The sequence below is a fragment of the Callospermophilus lateralis genome, chromosome 11 (genome assembly GCF_048772815.1).
Source record: "Callospermophilus lateralis isolate mCalLat2 chromosome 11, mCalLat2.hap1, whole genome shotgun sequence".
NCBI classification, from domain to species: Eukaryota; Metazoa; Chordata; class Mammalia; order Rodentia; family Sciuridae; genus Callospermophilus; species Callospermophilus lateralis.
The window spans coordinates 45360369-45381745 of record NC_135315.1 but is presented as its reverse complement, the minus strand read 5'-3'; the positions used below and the strand labels follow the sequence as shown (position 1 = coordinate 45381745).

The 21377-nt window shown below is 43.8% G+C and overlaps 1 protein-coding gene across 3 annotated transcripts in view; it reads left to right on the top strand.

The window, feature by feature from the left end:
- Smg6 (SMG6 nonsense mediated mRNA decay factor) overlaps nucleotides 1–21377 on the top strand; it is a 227107-nt gene that overhangs the window by 95748 nt on the left and 109982 nt on the right. For all 3 annotated transcript variants that reach the window (XM_076869133.1, XM_076869134.1, XM_076869132.1), the window contains 2 exons: nucleotides 9096–9212; nucleotides 10965–11133. In XM_076869133.1, coding sequence (XP_076725248.1) covers nucleotides 9096–9212; nucleotides 10965–11133 — 286 coding nt within the window. The remainder of the gene's footprint in view (nucleotides 1–9095; nucleotides 9213–10964; nucleotides 11134–21377) is intronic.

The window sequence follows — 21377 nt, the reverse complement described above, 5'->3', positions numbered from 1 at the left end:
AGCTGTGTAATTTTACACTCCTCTCTACAGTGTATGCCTGGTCCGATTTCTCTGTATCCTTATCAACAATTTGGTGATATTGCTATTTTTTTAATTTTAGCCATTCCAATAGATAATGTAGTGATACCTCATTATTCTGATTTTCATTTCCTTATGGATAATGATATGAACATCTTTTCATGTGCTTATTTTTCACCTGAATATTGGTTTTGGTGAAATGTCAGTTCATGTCTTTTGCCCATTTTATATAAGTGTATTGTTTTCTTACTACTAAGTTTTTAGAGTTCTTTATATACAGTATAGATACTAGTTCTTTGGCAGATATGTAGTTTGCAAATATATTTTCCTAGTCTGTAATTTTTTATCTTCTTTGGGAGTCTTTTGTAGAGCAGAAGTTTTTCATTTTTATGAGATCTAGTATATCTATTTTGCCTCTCATGGATTGTGTTTTGGCATTAAGTCTTAGAACTCTCTTAATTCTAGGTCTGAGAGCTTCTCAGGTTTTCTTTTCTTTTCTTTTCTTTTTTAGTGACCAAGAGATCTTTATTGCAGTAGTATCTGATTAACAGGGAAGGAAGAGAAAGAGAGAGTGTGGAGAAAGAGAGGGAGAGAGGGAGCAGGTTTTCTTTCTTTCTTTTTTAAAATTATTTTTTAGTTATAGGTGGACACAGTGTCTTTATTTTACCTTATGTGGTGCTGAAGATCAAACCCAGTGCCTCACTCATGCTAGACAAGTGCTCCACCTCTGAGCCACAACCCCAGCCCAGGTTTTCAGATTTTTTTAAGTTTTTTTTTTTTTTGTGTGTGTCTTATGTTTTATATCTTATTCCTTAATCTATTATTAGGTAATTTTTGTATGAAGTGTAAATTTATATCATAAAGATATTTAATTGACAATTTGCATATGAATATTTAGTTGATTCAGCACCATTTATTAAAAAGGCTGACTTTTTTTCTTTGCCCTAACGTCAGGAAGAATGATTCCTCCTCTTCTGTGCTTCTTTCTCTCTCTCTCTCTCTCTCTTTTTTTTTTTTTTTTTTTTTGGTGTGGGGGGTACCAATCCTTCATTATGAAGGATTGAATCCAGGGACACTTAACCTTACCAAATCACATCCCCAGCCCTTTTTTATGATTTGTTAGAGACAGGGTCTCGTTGAGTTGCTTAGGGCCGCCTTAAGTTGCTGAGGCTCGGTTTGAACTCATGATCCTCTTGCCTCAGCCTCCTGAGTTGCTGGGATCATAGGCGTGTTCCACTGCACCTGGCTACTCTGTTTCTTTTTCAAATTTTTGTAGTTTTAGATCCTTTGCCTTCTAATATAAATTTTAGAATATGCTTATCTTTGTCTGCAAAAACCTTTTCTGAGATTTGATAGCAGTTGTGTTAAACCTACAGAACTATTAGGGGAGAATAGGCATCTCTACAATATTGACCATACTCTGTGAATATGGTATATGTCCAGTTATTAACATCTCTGATTACTTTCATCAGCATTTTGTAATTTTCAGCATAAAGATCCTATATGTGTTTTATTAGACTTTTATTTACATATTTTATTGTCTTTTATTATAAATGGTAATGTGTTTTTAATTTTGGTTTCCACATAGTCATTGTTGTCTTAGAGGTTTTTATGTAGAACTGTGGTTGGTATGGTCTGTAGTTTTTGTGTTCATAGTAAAGGAGAGTGGGGCAGCTGAAGCTTGAGTTGCAGGCCTTTGGCAACCAGGTTTAGCAACAATGTGGACACAAGAGCAGACATACTTGGATTCAGATCCCAGTCTTGTGTCTTTATACAAGCCATTTATCCTCTCTAAGGTTGTTTCCTCAAGTGTCTAAAAGGGAGAATAACACTTCCTGTGCAAATCTGTACAAAGCTTTGAGATGATATAGGTAAATGTTTTGTGCCTAACAAATCTCATTGTATCTTAGTTATTACTTTTGTTCACAGCGGAGTCATATGTGCATGGTAACCTCTTCATGAGGCTTTTCAAGGATGTAAAAAGTCTTAATATAGCTCTTCCCCTTATGGGGCTTATAATTTTGTAATGAGGGAAAATATCTGTGTGTGTGTGTGTGTGTGTGTGTGTGTGTGTATTTTCCAGGACGAAGTATTGCTTGTTCAGTTCCAAATAAATGGGGCAGATAATCAGTTAACTTTTTCTTCCTGGACTTTGTTTGCCCTTCTGTACCCTGTTCATCTAGATGGCTTCTGGATGTTGTTGATGAGAGAATGTTTCAGGGTAGAAGGGGATGTGTACAGGTTTAGGGGAAGGGAGTCATGTGGGAATATGTAATTAATTTTTATATTTTCCCCAGTAAACCATGGACACTTTTTATGATGTCATGAGGGATTCCTTAATTTTGCAGCTGCTTCCTGATTACGTCAGAGAGGAGCCTCTCACCCCACAGCCTGGAGCTGTACTCATATAAGAATTGGAAACAAATGAAGTGCTGAATATCTAATGGCTTCCACAGGGAGAGCCAGTTCAGACTTCCCAGGCCACCTCTTGCAAGGTCTTCCCTCAAGTATTTCTGACCCCCTGAAGTGTCTTTGTTCTGGAAAGAGGAGACTTGGCCCAGAGCTAAGTGGGTGGAAACCTGGGGATTCCTTGATGCATACCCGCCCCCCTTCTCCAGGTGTTCTGCAAGCCTGTGTTTTTGCTATATCTCCTTTGGTGGGTGTTACCTCTCTGGATCCTCTGGAATCCTTGACTATTCAGTGGTCATCCCTTTCTTGCTTCCTCTACCAACATTGTCTCCACCTTCTCTTCATTAGAGAATGAGGCATTTTTTATTATCTCTGGACTTCTTTCCATTCCCTGTTTCACCACTCTTAGAAGAAAGATGTTATAGCTGGTATAGTGGTGCATGCCTATAATTCCAGTGACTCAGGATGCGGAGGCAGGAAGATTACAAGTTTGAGGCCAGCCTCAGCACCTTAGCAAGGCCTTGAGCAACTTAAAGAAATGCTGTCTCAAAATGAAAAAAATAAGCCAGACACTGTGGTGCATCCTGTAATCCCAGCAGTTGGGAGGCGGAGGCAGGAGGAACACAAGTGCAAATTCAAAGCCAGCTTCAGCAACTTAGTGATGCCCTAAACAACTCAGTGAGACTCTGTCTCAAAATAAAAAAATTAAAAAAGCTGGGGATGTGGCTCAATGGGTAATCATCCCTGGGTTCAATCCCCAGAAACAGAGGGGGGGGGTTGTATTTATTTGACATTATGAAGTTTATGAAGTGCTCTAATTATTTATCTTAATTCAAACTGAGATTCATGTCCTTTTAGCTTTCTAACTGGTTTCCATCCCTCTTACCTATTTCCAGCTATCCTAATTTATTCTAAATATTTAAACTAAATTAATTTTCACAAAATAATCACCATTGCTTCATTCATAAACTTTGAGGAAGTGTCCCCTCACTGTTGGTTGAGTCAAGTCTTTGTTCCCTGTTCATCATTGCAGGCCTTGTACTTTGTGGTCCCTGTCACAAGACTGGCAGAGTTCAGTGCTTTGTGCATTCCTGCCTGCATGCCCCATATTGGTGCATGCAGTCCCTCCTGCACTCACCAATTCTGTCATTGTTCATCTCTTGTAGTCCAATTCAGAAAAGATCTCTTCCATGAAAAACTTCTCTAATAGACACTAGTTGAAATAATTTCCTTTCCTTCTGAGAACAGAAAACATCTTGCTCCCATCTTCCTCATGGAGTGAAATGTATTGTCTTGAATTATAATTACTGGTATTCTTCCTGTTTTCTTCACTGGATTATCATCTTATGACAGGATTGTATTTTCTGTTCTATCTTCCCAAATTCAGCATTTTTGGAGATAATGGGAGTGCCCACTTTGTTAGGAGGCCAGCCTCAGCCAACTTAGTAATGCTTTAAGCAACTTAGTGAGACCCTGTCTCAAAATGAAAAATAAAAAGATTTTGGAATTTTCTTTGCCTCATATCTCCCCACTTTAAGAAGAGATCTAGAAGAAGCCAAAGTTTTATAATCCTGGAAGATCCACAGGGAGTAGTAGACATAATTGTGAGGGCTCTTGAGGAGGAAACATTACTTTCCATATACCTTTGTCTTGTCTTGGTTGAACTCTGTTCAGGGATATATCATGAACTCTGTTCAGGGATATATCATGGTTTGCCTTATACCCAGTCAGCCCAAGTGTTCTGCGTGAACACTTTGTTTGGGTACATTGATGCTTGATTCTTCCAATTCATTCATTCTGGTGCTCAGGAAATGAAATGATACCCTGAGGGCATGGGACATCTCTGCTTTTGCTGTGAGATTTTATTCTTGTCTGGTTTCTACATAGTGACTGCCTCCGCCCACTTCCTCTTCAGCCAGCAGCTGCCACGGGGAACTCTGTGGGTCAAGCAGCAGCAGCCGAAAGATGCTCTCACTGCCCACTTCCTGTAGACAAGGAGATTTGGGTGGGCTGCTGAGGAACTGTGCCAGCCCTGCATCTGACTGGGGACTGACTCATGAGAAAAGTAGCCTTATGTCTGAAAGAAAAGAGCCAACAAATCACCTCAGGTGATGTTAATTTGGAGGTGACTGACCATTCATTTCCTTTCTTTGAAAGGAGATGGTGGGGAGAGAATCAGTAAATAATCCTACTTGTGTTTTTCTCCAGGTATTTGTGAAGGAGCCCAGCAGATAGTTTTCCATGCTAGAGTGGCCAGTGGAGCCTGGTGCCCTCTGAATCCCTCCTGCTGCTGTTAGGGTAGCAGACTTATGTGTCATCCATCCTGTGTCTTCCCTTCATTATCTCTCATTCTCTTGCCAGGAAGTTGGCTGTTTGCATCAAGGGAACTCTGCTAGTTCCATTGCTGCCAGATTTTTCTGAGGCTAGCCAAACCCCATCCCACTGATAATGGGTTTTCTCCCTCACAAAAACTTGGTACCCTGTCCTAAGAATTGATCAGAAGCAGTGGTTCTGATTCATTGTCCCTTGGCTGGGCTTAGAGGTCCAGGCAGGTGGGTCTGCCTTGCCTCCCCTCCCCTTTTCCCTCTCCACCCCTCCTGCCTCACTCCCATTTCCTGCAGGAGGATGCTTTGCCATCCTGGAGCTGTCAGGCACAGCTTTCCTTTGGCAGCACCATTGCACACACACTGGTGGGAGAGGGGACGTGTTTATCACTTTTCCTGGAGATTATCTGTTTAAGCACTTCTCTGACAGTTACAATAACAAGGGTAGTGTGTTGTGTTTCCCAGCAGAAGGACACTTGCTGTTGAAAGATGTATAGCACTAATTAGAAATACATAACATCCGGCCACATGGCAGCCTTCTCCCGGCCGCTCCATTTCCTGATTTCATACAACTTTGACGACAGTTGGTTTATGTTTTCCATGAATATGTTCTCAGAAAAATGAGAAAGTCTCCCTGTTACATAGAAGCAAGAAGAATATTTCTGTCTGCGCAGGTATCCAGCCCCAGGAATACTGGGAGCTTTGGTCACTTGCCCACATGTGGGAAGGGGCAAAACCTAAGTTCAGACCTCAGGTGACTTTTTTGGTAAGAAAGATTTCCGTCTGACTTCCTTAGCCAAAACCATTCCCCTAAACCCTTGAGCAAGCCTTCTTTTGGAAAGAAGGGGAAAGGCTATTTCACAATGTTAATGAGTTCCTCAGCTCATGTCAGGCTCCTGCTACCTGACACAAAGCCAGAGGAACCCAGGCAAATACCAAGGCAAACAATGCCTTTTCCTCCCCACCCCACATAACTCGTTGGCCTGGCCCAGCCCAACTCCAGGGATATATATGGACATTCATCATACTAGGGCCAGTTTCTTAAATCTAACCCCAAAGTGGGTGGGCTCTGGGAGTCTAGATGCAGTTTTCCCACTCAGCTATATAAGGGTGAGTATGCTGAAGGAGTAATATCTATGGCTTCTAGCCCACAGAAGTCTACATGAGGCCAAGAGCATTCTCTGGAGGTACTATGCAGTTAGTACATTTTTTTTACTTGAGGCACTGAATCCAAGTTGCTATAGTTACTTGGATAAATAATGATTTTCATCAGTCTACTGAAAAGTCTTCCTGTTGCAGAGACAATCATTCATTTGTAGCTTTGTTCTCCACAGTACCTAGCACATTATAGATGCTCATTATGTGTCTGTGGTATATCAGGGAGCCATGGAGAATAATAAGCCTTGTAGAAATTGCTCCAGTTTTTGAGCATGGTCATTGTAGGGCTGAGCAAGATCCAGACATTGTGGATAGTTCATAATGTATCCACCTGCTTTATCAGAGCAGAGCAGCTTTCTGGTTTGTGCCTCCCCACCAGTTGGACCAGACACATAAGCAGTATTCTCAGGCCTTTCTCTGAGAAAGTGTGAGGGTGGAGAGGTTGAAGACACGTAAACATGCAGAGCAGTCAGGAAGCTGCCTTCTTGCTGCTGCTCTTAGAGGTAGTTGAGCCGAAAAAATTTTCTGTTTTGCTATCCTACCTGGTTCTACACCTTATTACAGGAGCCAATCTCGACTCCCCAGAGGTTACAGATACTGTTACTTTTAAAAAGTTCATTCTTCCTTGGGCTAGGGATGTGGCTCAAGCGGTAACGCACTCTCCTGGCATGCGCAGGGCGCTGGGTTCGATCCTCAAACCACATAAAAATAAAAGTTGTTGTGTCCACTGAAAACTGAAAAATAAATTTAAAAAAAAAATTAATTCTTCCTCGTGATTTCTTGAACTCTGAGATCTAGTCTGTGATTGCCATTTGTTATAAAAGTGAAATGGGCTGCTAGGATGGTGGCACACACCTATAATCCCAGTGACTCAGAGGAGGCTGAGTTAGGAGGATCACAAGTTTGAGGCCAGCCTCCTCAATTTAGCAAGACCCTGTCTCTAAGTTAAAAAAAATCCTTAAAAAGGCAAGAGTTGGGGGCTGGGGCTCAGGCTGGGTGGTTAAGCATCTCTAAATTCAATCCCCAAAACAACAACAAAAAAGAAATGGGTTTAGTGAGAATAATCTCCCTCTGGTCCCATTTTTTTCTTATCCAGGCTTTTGAATGTCTTACTGTAGCCAATCTCTTGGAAGGAGGAGACTCCATCCCTTTTAGCCTTCTGGGTACAGGTCACTTCTGCCTCAGATGCCAAGACAATAAACACTAGTGTTTATTCAGTGTGGCCTCTATTCTATCCTATCTTACTTTGTCCTGGATTTATTCCTTTATTCTTAAATTTATTGCTAATTAGAGACAGGCTGCTGGTAATGCTTGGCAGGGGCCTGGTTCGAGCTGGGTGGAACTGACAGTGTTGCTGCTTATTGGGGGGGCGGGAGTTGGCAACTTTTTTCTAGGGATGGCATTCATGTCTTCCGCTTCCCTGCTTACATCCTCCCGCCTCTGAATGCTTGGATACTTGCTTGGTCTCTTTAAGAGGTCCAGAAGACAGAGTAATGATCTATTCTCCTCCCATAGATGGTTACCACTTCCTTACTGTCTGCTACAGTTGAGTTGGAAAGTTAGAGGGTGACATGTGGGACCAGTAGGCATCTGGAAGGACAGTGGGAAAGCCACAATAGAAGGATTTCTCCTCTGATGCTAGTCTCATGTTTGGACCCTTCTGAGCAATAGCCTGCTCCATATTTCTAGGACTTTGAATGTGGTTTGGGGCGGGGGCTGGGGCTGTAGCTTGGTGGTAGAGTTCTTGCCTAGCATGTGTGAGGCACTAGGTTCAAACCTCAGCACCACATAAAAAATAAATAAAGGTATTGTGTCCATCTACAATTAAAAAAAAAATAAATAAATTTTAAAAAGAAAGAAAGAAAGTGGTTTGGGGCGGGCTTTTTGTGCTCCAGTCATAGTTACTCCTGTGGTGAAGACTATTGGGAATAGCTGTAGTTGTGTAGCATGTCCTGGAGTAACAACTTCAGTCAGGCCCATTGATAAGACTAGTGAGCTGACAGAAGTTAAAATGCAGGCAGGGACCAAGATCAAACGTGTGACTAATTATCCTTTTCACACTTAGGAGATTGAGTTCTCCTGCATTACAGAAGGAATTAACAGATGAGTTGCAGCCAGAGCCATTGAGCTCGGCCCTTGTGTCCATCTCCTGTGGGTGTTGGGTGTCTCCTCCCTTGAGGCTGCAGGTTGGACTTCTGTTTGTCACCAGTTCCTCTCAAGCCAGGATGAAGTGGCTACTGGGGAGGCCACTGACAACCAGTAGGTGCCAACAGGGATGTGGGAGAGTATCATAAGCTCCCACCAAAGACTGACTGCTCGGGCTGGGGATGTGGCTCAAGTGGTAGCGCGCTTCCCTGGCATGCGTGCGGCCCGGGTTCGATTCTCAGCACCACGTACAAGCAAAGATGTTGTGTCCGCCGATAACTAAAAAATAAATATTAAAAAATTCTCTCTCTCTCTCTCTCCTCTCTCATTCTCTCTTTTAAAAAAAAAAAAAAAAAAAAAAAGACTGCTCACTGGCAAAGTGGCTTCTTTCAGTGACCTGCAGCCAAAAGGTCTTTAGACAGGCTAAAAAACTGAAGGTAAGAGGATGCTGGTATGGGAACTAACCCTAGGGAGAAATAAAAATAAAAGGTAACACAGATTAAGTGCATAGTATGTTTCAAGCACTGTTCTGTGTAATATTATTCAGTTAAAAAAAAATAGGTTGATTGTGTCATGTGTGTTGTCTTAGGAGGAGGTTCATAGAGGTAGGCATGGACCCAAAGGCTGGTGATTGAAGAAGGTAATTTCTAAATCTGTTGATTGTGCTCCTGCTAGTTATACATTAGAGTGAGCTAATAAGTTCTTGTTACCGTAGCTTTACATTATCAGAAGCCAGCAGAAAGCAAAAACCCTGCAGCTCTAGACATACTGTCCACTTTCAGATACTAGGTCCTGGGAAAGTGATGTCATGCAGAACTTAAACATGTGATCCTTATAGTGTTATTGAGCGCTTATTCATACAGGCTGGACATGCAGGGAAGTACTTGACATACATTATCTTACATAGCCTTGTAACCCTCCCTTAGAGGGAAAACTATTATCTGTAGTCTTCAATGAGAACAAGGAATCTCTGAAACATGGCCAAGGGGGCACCCTTCATAAAATAGGGGAGTAGTGATGCTTTTCTTTGCCTCTCCTCAGACTGCTTCTCAGAGGAGTGTCGCTCTGTGATTCAGGAGCAAGCAGCAGCCTTGGGCCTGGCCATGTTTTCTCTACTGGTGCGCCGCTGCACCTGCTTACTTAAGGAATCTGCCAAAGGTAAGCAGGAAGGGCCCTTGACCTATGGGCTTCCCAGCTGACCAGCTGTGTCCAGAAGAACCTCAGAGTATCAGGCTGCCTTCTCAGTGTCTTCTCCCTCTACCCTCCAGCCTTCTTCTTCTCAACATTCCCTTCTTCCTTTTGCCTCCTTAACTAATCCCATCTCTGTCATTAGTCTGATGACCTTTCAGACCTGCTTTTCTCCTTGTGGGCCTATTGCCTCCCTCTTTGTTCCTTTAGTAGTTAAGATTTTCACTGTACATGAACTGCTGCATGTTTCTACATCTTAAAAAAGAAGATTTGTGGTGCTGGGGATTAGACAAGTTTCCCTTTTTGTTCTTAATTGATGCTGTTTTTATCCCTTTATCTCTGTGTCCTGTGTCCCTCTTCAGTACCTGGTGGGTGCTATAACTACTATAGACCATCTTAGCAGGCTCACCGGATCAGAGCAAAGACTCTTTTTAGCCCTTGCATTGAGGTATTATGCCATATCCTTTAAGGTATCCTGATTGCTGTAGCCCAGTAAGGTAGAGCTGAAGGTCACTCTTTCCTGTCCACTCTGCATCAAAGTTGATAAAAGTAGCAAGGTCCCTCTGTCGTCCCCTTCCAAGCTAACTTTGTGAATGCCTCTAGCCTCTAGGGCTGCTTTTTCTTTTCGGGGGAGCCACTTTTTGAAACAATTTAATATTTACAGAACAGTTGGAAAAATAGTGCAAAGAACTTTTTTATACTGCTCATCCAGACTCCCTGATATCATATGGCTTTAAGTCTTCTGTTTACACACAACATACACAAGCTTAAGCTTGTTGTTGTCCCGAATCATTGGATTTTATGTTGCAGATATGGGAGCCCTTTACCCCTAAATACTTGATTCTATTTCCTAACAACAAGGACAGTCTCCTAACAATTATCAAAATCAGAAAATCAACAATTTTTGAATCTGTAGGCTGTATTCACTCTTTACCAATTATCCTAGTAATGTTTTTTGTAAAGAAGAAAAAGCCAGATGCAGTGGTGCACACCTGTAATCCCAGCACCTCAGGGTGCCGAGGCAGGAGGATCACAAGTTCAAAGCCAACCTCAGCAACTTAGTCAGACCCTGTCTCCATAAAAAATAAAAAAGGTTGGGGATATAGCTCAGTGATAGAGTGTTCGTCTAACATGCTTGAGGCCCTGGGGTCAGTCCCCAGTACCACAAACAATAGCAACAAACCTAAAGGGAAAAAAAAAGAAAATGTGTTGTAGTATTGTTTTTTATAATCCAGGATCACACATTGCATTTAGATGCCTTATCTCTTTAGTCTCCTTTAATCTGAAATGACTTATCAGTTTTTCCGTGTCCTTCATGACTTTGACATTTTTGAAGAGTATAAGCCATTTATTTTGTAGAATGCCCAACAATTTGGGTTTCTTCATGATTAAATTCAGGTTGTGCAGTTTGGGCAAGAACTGTGGTGCTGCTCGTGGCTGAAGGAAAGCTAAAGGGTGGGCTGGTAGCCAAAGTAGAGACTTAAGCTGGGCCACAGGTGAAGCAAAAATAGCTGTCTCCAGGGGCAAACCCAGTGCACTGGTTCTCTCTTTGTCCTACTTTTCAGAATCCTCTTAGGTGCTGGCACTTGTCCTCGCTTCTGAGCCCAGCTTTCCTGTGGACTGGTCTCCCTTCCCTAAGAGCTTGCTGCCGTCCCAGCGCCCCAGGCCTCACTCCAGGGCCACAGCAGACATAGGCCCAGTTCTCACCCTTTGCCTCTGCAGCTCAACTGTCCTCTCCTGAGGACCAGGATGATGAAGATGACATCAAGGTGTCTTCCTTTGTCCCGGACCTGAAGGAACTGCTTCCCAGTGTGAAAGTGTGGTCTGACTGGATGCTCGGCTACCCAGACACCTGGAATCCTCCACCCACATCCCTGGATCTGCCCTCACAGTGAGTCAGCCTGCCTGTTCCTTCCACGATGCCAGCCTTAGCCCACCTGTGTTCCTACAGCTCCCTTCCTTGTCCTGTTCTTGTTTCCCCCACCGGCAGCCCACGTGTTTCCCTGTTTCTCCTCACTTGAACTTTGGTTTCTCCCTTCCTCAAACACTTTCCTTGTCCTCTGATGTTTTAGGTTAAGGGGGCCTGTTTTCCAGGCCTGTTCTTCCTCCTCCTGTGCTTTCTCTTACTCTGTACCTTGCTCTCTCTTTTGTTCTTTGTCATTGTTCTTACTCACTTGTTAGGTTTGATATTGTTGTGTGTCTTGCTTATCATCTCCTTAGCTGCCTATGGGATCTGAGTGTATGTTGGTAAGTGTAAGAAATTCTGTCTCTTTCTCTTCCTTTAAGTTTTTCTCTGTATCTTTCAAGGATCTCACTGCTGCTTATGCTATATTCTGCACTCAGTCTCCTTGCCTCCTCTCATGGCATTTGGTGTGTAAAGAGGGTGAGTGTGTACATCTCTCTTCCTTATTTCTTCGTTCACTCATTTCCTTTCTCCTCACATTGCCCTCACCCCTGTCCCATCTCTCTGTGTCAGTGTGGTATTTGACAGAGTGAGATATGTTGGTCTGGGTGTATGTTATGTCCCCCTGATTGTTCTGTGTAGATTTGTTTTCCTATGGGTTTTTTTCTTTCTTTTTAAAAATGGTGATAAAATATACAACAAAATTGCCATCTTAATCATTTTTATATTTTAACAATTCATTGGCATAAATTACATTCACATTATTATACAAGCTGTTATGGCTGTCTCTGTATCTGTATTTTGGTTGTGTCTGATTCTGCCTGCCTGGTTCCATTTGTCTATGTGAGTTTGTGTGTCTTAAAGTCTATCTGTGCCAAGTGGGAAGGTCTGTGTATTTCTGCTTCTGTGGAATTCTCTCTACGGGTCTTCCAGTGTGCCTCTCCATGGCTGCCTATATACATGTATCCATGTGGCCTTGGCCACATGTGGCCACATATGTTGTATCCATATGTGTTCGTGTGTTACATACGTACCTGGATCTATATCTGTTTGCATCTATGTCTGTATATTCTTGGGTCTGTTTTTATGTTCAGGGTTCACGTATCTCCATAGGTGTCTGTTTCAGTGTCTGAGTCTATGTCAGTTTAAGTCTACTTTGGTCCTTCTGTGTTTGGCTGTGTGACTGTTTCCTATGAGAATGTGTTTGTATGTCTCTGAATGTCTCTGTTGATGTCCATGTTTGTCCTTAACCAGATCTGTAATGTGTCAGTTTGATTATCACTGTATGCTAATCTGGATCTCTCTATTGGAGAGAGATTCTATGTATGTGGATCTGCATTGTGAGTGCCTGCCTGTCTCTACCTGCCTGTGTTGTTGGTCTCTACTGGGTGTGTATATGTCTGAATCAGGGGTCAGCAAGCTAAGGATGGTGTACATTTTTAAATAGTTGAAAAAAAAATTAGCCAGGTGTGCTGGTGCACGCCTGTAATCCCAGCGGCCCAGGAGGCTGAGGCAGGAGGATTATGGGTTCAAAGCCAGCCTCAGCATCTTAGCAAAGCACTAAGCAACTAAATACGACCCTGTCTCTAAATAAAATATGAAAAAAGGGTTGGAGATGTGGCTCAGTTGTTAAGCACCCCTGGTTTCAATCACCGGTACCCCCTCCTTCAAAAAAAAAAAAGTTGGAAAAAATCAAAAGACTACTATTTTATGAGTCATGAAAATTATGTGAAAATCAGACTTCAGTGTCCATAAGGTTGTCTGGGAACTTAGCCATGCTTGTTTGTTTATTCTCGATCTGTGGCTGCTTTCACACTACAACAGCAGAGTTGAGTAGTTGCCACAGAGACCATATGGCCCACAAACCCTAAAATACTGACTACCCAACCCATTTCAGAAAAAGCTTGCTGATTCCTGATCTGTGCGTCCCATTCTTCTCTTTGTGTTCATGTTTGCACAGTTGGGTCTGCATGTATGTGCATGTAAGCTCTGTTAGCTCTCCTCATTGACTTTCTCTATCTCTCTCCTGCTTGTTTACCCCTCCCATCTCTGCCCCTCTCTCTCAGTGTCACTGCCTTCCCCTCTATCCTGTGACTGTCTTCTCCTTTCTCTGCTTTTCTCCTCTCTCTCCCCCATTCCCATTTCCTGCATTGTGGCCCTGACAAGTGTGTGCACTGAGACAACCTTAGAGCTATGTTGTGTGTGTGTTTCAGAACAAGTGTCCATAGCTAACACCTCCCTGTTGATCTCCACGGCTCTTCTCTGGGAGAGTAGAGAATGGAGACCTTGGCTGCTACTAGGGAGTGGAGAGGGGAGTTTCTCTGGGTTGGTGGCCAGCCATTTCTCCTGTATTCATGGGTGACCCACAGAGGGAAAGATACAGCAGAAATTTCTGGTCAGCAGTTATTGGTCTTTCTGTATAGGTTATGTAGTCTGATTCTTCCCCCACTTTTCTTCCTAAGTTTTTTCTTATTCTTCACCCCAAGAGGCACCCCTGGACTGTTAATCCCACTCTCCCCAATCCCTATTGTAACTGGGGATACTTCAGACAGTTTATATTCTTCCTTTTGAGCCCTCCTGGGTTTCCAAAATGCACTCCAGGTTGAGGACCCATGAGCCAGAGTTGAGCCCTCGAGTTGGGCAGCTGGAGCCACACAAAGAACTGACAGACCCGCTGGCTGAGGGGCAGCTGTTTCTCAGCAGTAATCCCAAAGAGTTTATATGTGCAGCTCAAGGCTGTTAATCTGTAATGCAGCAATTTGGAAAGAAAATGCCAGGAAAGGCTCAGCTCTCCAAGTATCAAAGCCACTGCTTCTGAATATGTGCAAGGGCCACTGAGTAGTCCGTTCTTCCTCTCAGAGGTAGGAAGGCAGACCACCTGTCCCTGGAGGTTGGGCCTTCCTGGGTCACCTCACCTCACAATCACAGGTCCCTTAGATATAAGGCACCCATATCCTACACCATCAGGTCTGTTAACTCTTCTGTAGCACTTCTCCCTTTATCCCTGCTTCCTCTCTCACTCTTTCTGGCTTTTGTCTGGCTGAGGAAATGAAAAGCTCACACAGGAAGTGCTGGGCCTCATTTGCTTGAGGTGCTCAGTCTGTTTTCCCTTTGGATGCTGTAGCAAATGGCCTTGTTGCCGGTTCTGTGAGCTGCTGCCCATCTTTGGGCAAGGTCTCAATCTGCAGCTGGGCACGTGGTACAAGCTACAGTTATCCCCAGCTGGGCTAGAGGGGGTTGAGACACTTCAATTCTATTTGCTTAATTTTTTCAGACTTTTCTTCACAGGGAGAGCAAATCCGACCCAATAATGTATTGAATTTAATCATCCTGTAGATAAGTTTCTGTGGTTGCAGACATCACTAATTCTCTTTGAATCTAGTTTGGGCACGAGAAATCACTGTAATTGAGAATTAGGTCCCCTTCTTCACTGTCTTATTTCTGTAACCAGACCAGCAATTGGCTGCTCTTGAATGCAAGTTTAAGTATAAAGGAGGAGATTTGCTCTTCTTTGGACTGGACCCCAAAGCATCATTGTTTAAGGTATAGTGCCACTGTTTAGCAGAGCAAACCTGTTCTTACTAGCACTGATAGTCCCATTCATAGCCTTCAGATCCAGGGGCTGGAAAAGTGCCATTAGAAATTTATCTTCCTCCTTTCTAATTTCTCTTATACCTAGCTTTCTATAAATACCATGGATAAGAGATTGGCAAAGTATGATAGTTCTGTGGATTTTAAGCTTGCATCTTATACCCACTTATCTTCCATACAATGGAACCTTTTCTACTTTAAGGTCATAGGGAATGACATACCCCATGGTTCTGTAGATGTCAGAATCGACACTCTTTGGGTCTTTTCAGATCTTTATTTTGAAAAGTTTATGAATGCTCTCAAAGGAGGAGGGAGGAAATAGCTTTCACTTAACAACTCTCCTTTGCATGCTTTCATTGGTCCTTGCCGGCATTTGTTCTCTGTAAAGACAAATTTCTCTGATCCTGGTGAGGTGACTATAATCTATGGTTTCCCTCACTTTTCCTCCAGGAACCCCACTCACAAATGGTTCCTCTAAAATATTGGACCCTTACTTCTTCTCATTCCCGACATTCTTGCCCTATTTTTCATTTTTTTACTTTCTTTCCATGGATAGTTAGAGGACCATCACAACGCATCCTCCACTGCCCAAGGGGAATTCCAAAGTTCCATTATTAGTCTCATTGGTTCTCTCCTCTTTTCCCATATTCCTCTTCTTTCTAGTCAAATTTACTTTTCTCAGGCAGAAGCATGGAATACTTAGGATAATGATGACAGAACATCATTGGCACTACAAGGTGCAAGGATTTCAGGACCACTTGTTTCTTTCCTCACAGTGGCACTGAATAAGTCTGTGTGCTAGAGTTAGCATGTAAGTAAATTAACTTCACCTTTGTGTCTTTTAAGAGTTGTAATTGTTTGGCTTCATATTTCAGAAGCTTTCTGGTATAGGGCAGTATAGCAGGATGTGGAAAGTGACCTTATCCACTGCAAAAGACAGTGGAGAGTGCATCTGTCTTTTCAGAACAGACTGCATTGCACGAAGGAGCCCTCTACTTGACCCATCTGTAATACGGTTTCTGTGATCTTCTATGCTAGGCCTCAGATAAGAGAGAGGCAGTTCCTCCTCACCTCACCAAGTGAGCTTGAAGAAAGGTGTGGATGACAGCTGATGGAGAGGAGCAGAGCAGCAGACTTCTCTGCGCCTAAGCATAGGGATCCTTTGCACTCCAGGACCTTGGGTAGGGGAGGGCAGTGGGACAACCTTTCACAGTCTCTGCTAGAGCCAAATCTTCTCTTGTCTTGATCTCTAGTTCTCAGTAAGTGAAAGAGTCAGGGGACTTTGAGAACATCCAAACCTAGCCCAGCTGTGGCAGTTGGTTTATTGCTTTCAGCTGGTACTTGAACCCAGGTCCTGGTCTTGGAGGCTTTCCCAGGTTTAATCCCCAGAGCTTTCTCTGCAGCTGTATGACACTGCGCTGACCCCGAATGAGGATAGGAAAATAGAACCAGTGCCAAGCCAGAGTCTCTTTTTCATTTGGAGTCTGGCTGTCTGCCCATGACCAGGGTTACATAATGGGAAACATAGCTGGGGCTCTGGAGAGCCCGCGTTTCACCAGGCTGCCCAGACCTTCGCATTCTGATGCTATATATCTTCCTAATTGTAGCTCGGATGCATTTATCACACTGTTGGATTGGAGTACTGTTAAAAAAAAAATACTCTAGAAATTCCTAGACTTTGTGCTTTTCCATGGCTTATCCTATATAGTCTGCAGAGCATGCTGGAAAAGACTTTTAGGGAGCCCTCTAAGGTATTGTCACATAGGGAGAGATAGGATGTATAGGTAGTAAGCAGTAAGCTAATTTCCACAGGGAGCCTACATTTGTCTTCCCTATAGATGAGACAGAAATTCTTGAGTTAAGAACCATCTAGAAACCCTAGTTCTCACAGGGAAGCTCCGAAATAAGAACTGATCCTAAGGCTAATCTGCACCCCCTTCAAAGATGCTTAATGTCTTCCCCAAAGGGCATTTTAGAAGGTCACCAAGTAATAGTCCATCAGCACTTCCCTGAAGGAAGTAGTGGTGACTGTGGGAAGCCCCTTTGCTACCCTGGCTCACCACCCAGTCTCCCTGGCTCCTGGTTGGGGCCATCAGCACTATATACTGGCACCAAGGGGTTCCTCTTCCTCCCAAGTGCTAAGTGTGGGGCACACGTGATCTCTCCCATGGCAGGAGCCTCTCTCCCCTCCCTGTTCCTCCCACAGGACTCCTTGTGAGGAAGGGGTGTTGGCCTAAGGCTCCAGTCTGACCCCAACAGGGTATAGCAGCTGACCCCAGGGAGAGTATTTTCCAGCCCTGGTCTGAGGTTATTTGGGTCCAGTGTGTCCTAAACTGAGAGGACGTGTTGGACTGGTTACAGCTAAAAATTTGGAGAGGCAGGAACCGTGAGAATACACACCAGGGAGGCCGTCGAGGGCTCCACTCATGCCGTGGAGATGTCAAGATCCCCTAGGGGCTGCTCTTTCCCAAAACACAGTGTTGATGAGTTTAACACACATAGTGATGTGACAGAGGCTATACTTATGAGTGTGACTTGGGAGAACTGAAATTAAATAAGGCTCTGAGCTAGATAGAGGTTGGGGAGGGGACATAGTAAAGGTACTCTGTACTTGAGAAATCCTGGAATGAGGTTACTCTGACCTGTTGTGGCCATAGAACTCTAATTGTATTGCTTAGAACTTGGGGAAGCTTATGTCCATGCAATAGTAAAGGAGGATTGAGCTTCAGAATTTGATTTGCCCTATTAGGCATAATTGATTTAGGATTGAATACTTTACCAAAGGCCCTAGTTGATTTGTTTGTATTAACTAGGACTATAAAAGGACTCATCTTCAACTGGATTTTATATTCTGTAATGGTTACCCAGTAAACATCTCTTGGAGGACTCCTAGAATGGTGATCTCTGATTTCTTGGTATCATGGGGGCACCTAGAAGGCACACTGTTGGTAATACCTAAATCTCAGAGAGCTGCATGGCTTTCTTCCAATCTCTAGATCCTCATCCTACTACAAATAGGGTTGGCATAACATCTTGGCTTTCTGAGGAGCTTACTAAACCATTTTAAGCATTATTCTTTTAACTCTGCCAGACTATTTGGTTGGGTCCATTTCTGCTATTAGCTGCTCATGTCCTGCCATTGTCTCCAGTTAGATGACAAGTCCTCCAGGGCAACAGTGTGCTTATGTTAGCTGTTGGAACCAGGAGTGGAGTTGTGAGCTCCCATGGGGAAATAAGTTTTTAAAAGTAGATGTTAAATATCTTAAGAGCACTTCAGATGTTATTGTCTTTTGTCTTTCCCCTGTGAGTCTGTAGTCTGTGGATTTTTTCTTTTTCAGCTTCTTTATGCCTAGTTTCTGTGCCATGTTGGCTATTTTTCGAAATCTCTTCATCCCAGGAACCAAAAGACCCAACTCTTTTCCCATCTGTACTATTGCTTGATCTTCTATAGCTCTGAAACACAATGCAGGGCTTCTTCTCACTCAACTCTTTCCGGGTTTGTTCTGCAGCTGTGGAGTTTGAATGTTAGTGTTTAAACAAGCTGGTATTACACAGGAAATGGCCACCTCCACAGGCCCCTGCAGGCTTGTAACATGGGGTCATTGTACTTGATATTAATCACCAGTCAGCCTGTTCCCTTAGTGTGTGAGTACTTAGTGCTTTCTTAGTCTCTCCAGAAAGAGACTGAGTCCTGGATGAACCCTTCCAAATTGTCATCTTCCCTCAGCCCCACCCCAGTTGGAGCTTTCAGAACAGATCATCTCTGTTTTCTATAATGCTGGTAGATGTGCCTTTCTTCCTGAGTTTCAGGCAGGGAGATAGATTATTGTGGTATAACTTGCCTCACATATCTCACACCTTAATCTTTCAGGGCATGTGTATTTGGATTATTATCTCCTATGAGAGAACTCTAAAATTTCAGAAACAAAGAAACCCACTGGCCCATCTGAGAGCAGAGCTTCTTGATTCTCTGGACTGAAGCCACTTTTCTAATGCTATTTGCAGAACTAACCCCAGCCTGAAGGGTTAATCTGATTCCCCAAGTCAATATCCCCCAACCAGCCAGCCAAGAGTGTGTGTTGGTTCATTTCTGTGAAATGTGTTTCCCCAGTCACCTGGGCTGGCCTGGGCTGCATTGTATCGGCCAGCAGCTGCACTGCACTCAAACTGACAGCTACATTAAACCTTGGAATTCTGAGGCAATAAAAAGTAAATTAACTCTTATTTTTTTCCTTTCCTGGTGGAGTAAGTGAATGCATGTCTGTAGGGAAGTGAGTGGGCCTTGGTTCTGAGCACATACCTCTAACTAGTCAGTGCTGGTCTGTCCCAAGCTAGAATCTGGTGTTCAGACTCCAGCCAGGGGTCTGCTTTCCTTGTGTGTGGTGTGTTCTGTGGGGTTGGGCCAATGGGTCACCCTGCAACTGCTGATCCTTGTGCACTAATCACATCCCAGCTGCTGAGAGACTCCCTTGCCACAGTTCTGGGAGCCATAAATTGGTTTATTGAGTAGTTTCATTTTCTCTGGCTGCTTTGTGTCTGCTTGGTGAAGAGTGCACCCTAATTTTTGTGGAATTTTGTGGACTCTGGGAGCTTCCCCAAAATAAAAGTTGAACCAGAATGAGCAAGAAGACTTAACAGACTGTAGCACTCTAGAGGATCCATTTAGAATCAAAAGTGGCTTGAGAATAGCAGAAGGAATTTTGGGGGGAGTCATTGTCCAAGCCTTTCCAGAAGATTGGGAGCTGTATAAAGCTCCTTCATAGCCAGAAGAATTTGATTTTGAGTTACTTAGCCAACTTTGAATCCTGAGGGTCCAAGGACTGCTGTGGGGTGAAGGTTAGAAGGTGCTTCTGGTTGGAATAAGGAACTAAAGCTGGACAAAGCTAAGCTTTTCCCTTTCCACTCAGACAGGAAACTGACCATGTAACTGACCTCCCCGCCCAGAGGTCTGATTGGGGTAAGCTGAGGTGACGTTGCCAGAGTTCCAGGAATTACCTTATGAGTTCAGGCATCTCACCTAGATTTTCAGAGGACCTCTCCCTTTTAATATTAGTTTCCTGACACACTCTATGTCTGTACCTCTGCAAAGAGTTGAGATACCAGAAGAAAGTAACTACTCAGTTCAGATACAAGATCAGGCTGCATTGACCAGGGCAAAAGTGACCTTTCATTGAAGCATTTTGTGTATTCCCTTGATTCCAATCAGTCTAACTTGACCCTTGGTCCACTTTTATTTGTATTTCTGAGTTGGGAACTCAGGGCACTTCCTATGTCTTTTGGCACCAGCTGCTGTCTTACAAAGTGAACATTAGGGTGGGAATTCTCATCCACCTTATTTTGCAGTGAGCCTTAAGGTTTTGGCACAAGGTGGGTGGTAATGGGCAAAAGGCAGATGTGGGCAGGGGTCCCTAGTGGTGGCCAGCAATCTCTGGGAGGAGTCAGTTTTGGTTTATCTGAGCCTTAGGGGACAGGAGAGCAGGGTAATGAGAACCACATGGTACCACATATTTCTTCATCTTGGATCCAAGATGGTAGGGGTGGGAGGATGAGAGAGGGATGTGGGGCCTCCCACTGTGGCAGCAGTGGGTGATTTTCTGCCGCCTCTCTCTGGCTGGGGCTCCTGCTGCCTGCACTCGCACCGCACCCCCTAACTATGTCCTGCAGCAACCTTGACCTGCACAGCACCAGCCAGGGTCCCCAAGCCAAGAATTCAGCTGGGAGACTTTTCACCTTCTTCCTTCTCACTGTCGTCTTTCCTGTTTATTTTCCAAATTGCTGCTCTGCAGCTGAGCAATGTCTGTTGGCCAAAGCTTACCAGCACTGTGGGATTGAACTCAGGCAATGGGCTCAAGTGGCCAACAGGGCACTGGGGGAGGAAGTGGGGAACTGGAAGAGCCTCCCTGTGTGTCTCCCATGGGCAGCGCTAACCTCGGAGGCGGCCCTGAGCAGCCCTATCACATCCGGTGCTTGTCTCTGCAGCCGGGACCGGAGGATAAACTATCAGAGCTGTGGGGCAGTGCATCATTCCTCTTATTATTTTCTTCTCTGCAGATGGGGTCGTGGAAAGTTCAGTTCCTTTTAACCCTCAAAGTTCTGTTTATTCTACAGCTGGTAGCCTGAATGTGGCGTTTCCCATTACATCACAAAGGGGCTCAGGCAGATCTCTGCACAGAAACGTGTTGCAACTGTTTATTTTTTTCCATATTTAAACATTTCTGACAGCCAAACCCGGCTGAGCCAAAAGATGGAGCTTTGTGAATGAGTCTGGTTGTCGGTGTCAGTGGAGAGAGAAGCTTTAGAAGATTCTTATCCCACTGATGATTCTTCCCAAACATATTCTCTTTCCTGGGCAAAGCCTGTGAAGCAAGTTACTTCTGCAGTACACGTGTGTTGATTATGTGCTGTTGTGTGATTAATGGGGCTGTGTTCCGCCTGGTTCCCAGGACACTCTTGAAAACAAGATGTTTCATTTCATTGCCTTTTCCTAGTGCAGTGATTACAGTAAATAAACCAGTGTAGCCTCCTTCCACCTGGGGCCAGTCAGGGAGTTCCTGTACCTTTCCCCCACATTCTCCCCTAACATTACCTTCAGTGGTATATCCTTTGAATCCCCTCTTTTCTGCCATTTTCCAAAGATTTCT